Raw genomic sequence first — 6,113 nt, 5'->3', positions numbered from 1 at the left:
TTCGGGCGGCCTGGCACGGATAGAAGCTCACCCTCAATTTGTCAGCAAATGGTCTCAAGCTAAATATGAGGTCGAGTAGCAGTCTCTGGATCACAATTTGCACACAAAAAAAATGCAGCAAGGTAGTATCAATACAAACACTATGTACTGGTAGATATCATAGGCCGACTATGATTAGTATCATGCATGAATCATAAAATCAATAAAATAGACAGACCTATCAATGGCACATAATCAGATAACTAACAATCAACTTCACCAATGATATTAAAAATCAAATCAATGGAACAAGCCATGGAATAAACCTAACAAAAACATTCTGACTTACTCAGTCACTGATCACTTTTAATGAGCGATTATCAAGTAGTATGTAAGTTTCATCAAGAAGATCATATTAACTTCTCACCATAATTTCCATCAAATCATAGATCTCCACAAATCGAATAATGGTCTCTAGCCCACATTATCATACAATCAATATCGTATAGGAATTCCAACCACATATTATGTCCGAAGACTAGACATGCTTTATCCTATCAATCTCATAACACATACAATCAACTAATCAATGTCTAACTCAAGTAAGCCGTAACCTACCTCAACTGCAGAGCTGGAACAATGTGAATCACTCCGCTATAGCCTTTCCCTTCCATAATGCCTTGGAACGCTCAAAGTCTAGAAATTAAGATGATAAATAAGTCACAACACTCTAGTCAACAATATCAATTCAATGAACACCCTTCATCTTTGCCCCTTTCTAATGGGTGAATGCTTACTAGGTGTAAATCATCCTGACATTCGCTTTAACAACCATAAACAATCAATTCATAAGGTTATTCAATCGAGTTGTCTCTTACAAGCAATTTCCATGGTCAAGCTACCATCCTTATGAAACCGTAAGTCTCCATTCACTTAGTCATGCCTCTAACCCGTTCAATTCTTGATTAGAAAGCGAAAACCCATGCCTTTAGATGATAATCACACAATAATATTCATAACCCACCAACTATTAAAGGTCTATTAGTTCTAGGGTTACTAGTCCTCAATTCACTATTATAGACCCATTAGAATGATGATAATCTTAGAGATGAATGCATAATGAAAGAAGGAAGGGTTGAGACGTACCTCTCAGGAATATTCTTGCCCTAGCCTTAGAATTTCGCCCTAGGTGCTCCTTGGGAACTATTTTGGAGTTTTAAGAATAAAGAATTCAGACTAAGTATTGTAAAAATCGAGATTCTGCCCCCGTCAACCGCTGCAACGGTCATTCTGTCCGCTACAGCGGTCTAGCTATAGCGGCAAGGGCCCACCGTAGCGGACACCATAATTCCCCAATCTTCCCTTTGTGGCGAATCACGGACTCACTCTGGCGTAAGTGCCACAGCAGTCCAGTGTCCGCTATAGCGGACACCCCTCTTTCTCTTCCCCTCTGGCCAGCAACGGGCCTGTCGCTACCGCGGACTTGCTGCGACGGGAATTTTTCCACCGTAGCGACAACCCAAACAAGTGAGCTCAGTTTTTCTCACCAGTTTTTCACTCTACCACATAACACTTTATCCGAGGGCTCACAAACACAAACAAAACATGCACATTAATGTAAAAACACCATACAGACTCATCCATGGCCTCGAAATCCCGAACGGAGGTTTAATTTCCTATGTCACCCCCCAATGGACTCAATACAGCCAAACAATAATCACAAACAAGCCAAGTTTTCAGTTCTTAGACTTCTACATTTAAGTTTCTATCATCTCGTTCTACCGTATGAAGGGTTCTATTGGGAAGGTGATCCTAGATTTTCCATAACAACCGAGATGATCGTTAAGTCAGATACCAATTAAAACACCATTCGTCCCTGAATGGACAAGGAAAAGGGAACTAGGGGAAAAGGTACCTGTCTCGGTTAAGACCTGAGGGTATAAGTTACACATATCCGGTTCTATTTCCCAAGTAGCTTCTTCAACAGGACGATTCTTCCACTGAACTTTCACGGATGCTATTTCCTTCGACCTCGGCTTGCAAACTTCTCTATCTAAGATTGCAATAGGCTCTTCCTCATAAGTCAAGTCTCATCTAGTAAGACCGAATTCTAACGGATTATGTTCAAACCATCGCCATGATACTTCTTCAACATCGAAACGTGAAATACCGAATGAACACCTGATAAGCCTTGAGGTAAAGCCAACTCATAAGCTACCTCCCTCATACGCTTGAGAATCTCAAATGTCCCAATAAATCTCGGGCTAGGCTTGCCCCTCTTCCCAAACCCCATCACATCCTTCATGGGTGAAATTTTCAACAGAACTTGTTCTCCCTCCATAAACTCAAGATCTAAGACCTTTCGGTCAGCATTCTCCTTTTACTTGCTCTGTGCTACCAAAAGCTTAGCTTGAATCACCTTCACCTTCTCTAATGACTCTCTAAGAAGGTCCATACCCCAAGCTCTCACCTCAAATGCATCGAACCAACCAATAGTGGACCTATACCTCCTCCCAAACAAAGCCTCAAATGGAGCCATGTCGATGCTCCAGTGGTAGCTATTGTTATACGCGAACTCGGCCAATGGTAAGAATGGATCCCAGTGACCACCAAAATCTATCACACATGCCCGAAGCATATCCTAAAGAACCTAAATAGTCCGCTTAGACTGCCCATCAGTCTGAGGGTGAAACGCTATGCTAAGGTCCAACCTAGTGCCCAACTCGGCCTGTAGAGTCCTCTAGAAATTCGATGTAAAAGTAGTTCCCCTGTTAGAGTTGATGGAAATCAGAAACCCATGCAATTGAACCACTTCCCTGATGTACAACTTGGCTAACTTCTCTGAATTATACGTCACTTGGACCGGAATAAAATAAGCAGACTTAGTCAACCAGTCAACAATAACTCATATAGAATCAAACTTCCCTGACGTCTTTGGAAGACCAACCACGAAATCCATTGTTATTCTTCCCTACATCCGCTCAGGAATGGGCCTCTTCTGAAGTGTACCCCCAGGTCTCTGATGTTCATACTTCACCTGTTGACAGTTTAATCATTGAGCAACAAAAATCCACTATGTCACGCTTCATCCTAGCCCACCAGTAATGTTGCCTCAGATCTCTGTAAAACTGTGAGCCTATGCTAGAATAGTCTTGACCAAATCACCCATACCTGGAACGCAAACTCGCCCCTTAATCCGCAACACCCCCTCTTCGTCGATCATGGCCTCCTTGGACTCACCGCGCAACACCTTGTCATGAATTTTATATAACTTAGCATCCTCAAACTGCTTAGCCTTAATCTGCTCTAGATACGATGACCTAGCCTCATCACAAGCCAACACTCTACCCGTGCTAGACATAGCCAGTCTCAAAAAACTGTTAGCCAGAGTCTGGACCTCTTTAGCCAATAGACGCTCCTAAGAACCCAAATGAGCCGAACTCCCCATACTGGCTGACTTCCTATCTAACGCATCAGCCATCACATTTTCCTTAACTGGATGATATAGAATGGTGATGTCATAATCCTTCAACAAGTCCATCCATCTCCGCTGCCTAGAGTTCAGATACCTCTGAGTGAACACATGTTGTAAGCTGCGATGATCAGTGTACACCTCATAACGGACTCCATACAAGTAGTGCCTCTAGATTTTCAGCGCAAACACCACTGCTGTCAATTCAAGGTTATAAGTAAGATAGTTATTCTCATGCACTTTCAACTGTCTAGAAGCGTAAGCAATCACCTTTTTTTCCTACATAAAAATAACACCCAAAATAGAGCATGAAGCATCACAATAAACAACAAAATGCTTGCCCTTCACGGGCAATACTAGAATAGGAGTTGTCATCAACAAAGTCTTGAGCTTTCGAAAGCTCTCTTCACACTGGTCGGACCACTGAAACGGTACCTCTTTCTGAGTCAAACTGGTCAAATAAGAAGCAATAGAGGCAAACCCCTTTACAAACCGATGATAGTAACTAGCTAGACCCATAAAACTACGATTTTTGATTACTAATGTGGGCCCAGCCCAATCCATGACTGCCTGAATCTTCTGCGGATCCACCATAATACCCTCCGTCGAAATCACATGCCCCAAGAAGGGAACAAAAGACCCCTAAAATTCCCACTTGGAGAACTTAGCATACAACTTCTTTTCCCGCAATACCCTAAGAGCAATCCTCAAACATTTCTCATGATCCTTCTTACTTCTAGAATACACCAGGATATCATCAATGAACACTAGCACAAAAGAATCTAAATAGGTCTTAAAAACACTGTTCATCAAATCCATGAATGTAATTAGGGCATTAGTAAGCCCGAAATACATAACCAAGAATTCATAGTGTCCATACCTAGTCTTGACGGTTGGTTATCTTAGGAACATCTTCTGCTCGAATCTTTAACTGGTGATGCCCTAACCATAAGTCAACTTTAGAGAACACAAATGCTCCCTGAAGCTCATCAAACAAATCATCAATACGGGGGATGGGATACTGGTTTTGGATAGTATCCCTATTCAGCTGACGATAATCAATGCACATGCGCATAGACCCGTCCTTCTTTTTAACAAATAACACGGTAGTACCCTAAGGATAGGCACTCGTGCAAATAAATCCCTTACTCAAGAGATCTTGCAACTTGTCACGACCCCACCAGAGGCCGTGACGGGTGCCCGATAGTATCCTACCGGCACCTCTTATCATGTATCCTATTCGTGCTACTGAGTGGGCCATATGAACGACACAATCATATCTTACTCAACAATCCGCATGCTAACAATCATCATTCTTATGAACATAAGAACCTATATTAACATCATATTACTTTCCAAAATAGCCCGCAACAATTGCAACGTCAACATGAGTCATCAAACATTCATTTTCGTCATAGAATCTACTCAAAAACGAACTACAAGACTAAGTAAAATGAATTCATCATCCCTTATACACTACACACACCACACGGCCAACACTCCTACACACGGCTACACCCCCAACATGCATGTTTTCATGAATTCCATTCATTTTCTACACACTATAGCATGCACAACCATTCATAACACATGAAAGAGAAGATTGGACCTTACCGTCTTCACTTGGTTCCTTCACCTATCTAGGGTTTGTTCTTGAATAGATTCTTGTTCTTGCTACTCCAACAACCACTCCATGTTGTTCTCCACCTTCTAATGAGTTGAATTGCTAGAGAGAATTATTTCCTTTGATCCCTCTCTCTCTCTCTCTCGGTTTCAATGCTTGGCCGAATGGCTTAGCTTATTTTTTTTTTCCAACTCTCTTGAAATTTCTAGAAAAATGATGAAGTGTGGTCTTTCCTTGACCATCACACATATATATATGTATAAATGGGCACATGGCCGGCCATGTTCCCCCTTTTATCTTTTTTTTTTTCTTTCTTTTCCTCCAAATTTCTAGAATTTTCTTTAAGTCATCAAAGATAACTAATGGTCTTGCTTGCCTTGTCATCTGTTCTACATGCACACTTAATCCTTCAAATATAAGATGACCACATGTACATCTTCATGGCTTAAGATAATTATCCAACCATGGGTGGGACCCACGGCCACTTGTCTTCTTAAAGAAGTCATGAGCTAATAATTTCCATGAACTAATAATAATTTTCGAATTCCAAGTTTGCCCTTAATATTCCATGGCAATAATATTTATAAGAGACTTGCGCATTAAATAAAAATCGAAAAATGGCCTTGTCCTTAACTTTCCTTCCATAACCTATTACACGAACTCGGACTCTTGTATTGCAAAACGAGCATCAATGATCTTGCATCCTTTCGACAATAACTCCGGTGTCTATAGTTAACTAGCTAACTCCTAATAAATCTCAATGTTTTGAAACTTGGGGGTGTAATAATCCCTCCCCCCTTAGGAACATTCGTCCTCGAATGTTAGTCTCTTAGGGACTTAAAAACATACTGGAGCTTTTCCTATAACTGTACTATTATCATCCTATCACAACCACCCAAAATTCGATCAAGGAATCATTTTGGAGAAACATTACATACTGATGAAGGTGCGAGGGTTCCGTTTTGCGTCTTTCGGATTTGAAATAGATGCGGGTACCGGACTTCATTTCTTCCTCGGCTTCCCAAGTCATTTCTTCTT

At 41.2% G+C, this 6,113-nt stretch overlaps 1 protein-coding gene across 1 annotated transcript; it reads right to left on the bottom strand.

Annotated features, from left to right (window-relative positions):
- Positions 1-2,950: 2,950 nt before the first annotated feature.
- LOC132064170 (uncharacterized) lies at positions 2,951-4,520 on the bottom strand. Its single transcript, XM_059457073.1, has 4 exons — positions 4,343-4,520; positions 4,145-4,218; positions 3,164-3,397; positions 2,951-3,016 (listed from the first exon to the last, which is right to left on the bottom strand). Exons 1-4 carry the CDS (start codon positions 4,518-4,520, stop codon positions 2,951-2,953), a joined length of 552 nt encoding a protein of 183 aa, XP_059313056.1.
- Between the last annotated feature and the right edge of the window lie 1,593 nt (positions 4,521-6,113).

The sequence above is a fragment of the Lycium ferocissimum genome, chromosome 1, assembly GCF_029784015.1.
Source record: "Lycium ferocissimum isolate CSIRO_LF1 chromosome 1, AGI_CSIRO_Lferr_CH_V1, whole genome shotgun sequence".
Taxonomy (NCBI): domain Eukaryota; kingdom Viridiplantae; phylum Streptophyta; class Magnoliopsida; order Solanales; family Solanaceae; genus Lycium; species Lycium ferocissimum.
The sequence above is the reverse complement of the archived record's forward strand: the minus strand, read 5'-3'. Positions and strand labels throughout refer to the sequence as shown.

Coding starts and splice junctions, on each gene's coding strand:
- LOC132064170 (XM_059457073.1), bottom strand. CDS start 4,520: ATGTGCATTGATTATCGTCAGCTGAATAGGGATACTATCCAAAACCAG. Junction 3,398..4,144: donor GTTTGAGGATTGCTCTTAGG/GTATTGCGGGAA, acceptor TTGGGTTCTTAG/GAGCGTCTATTGGCTAAAGA. Junction 3,017..3,163: donor TGTTGCGGATTAAGGGGCGA/GTTTGCGTTCCA, acceptor AACTGTCAACAG/GTGAAGTATGAACATCAGAG.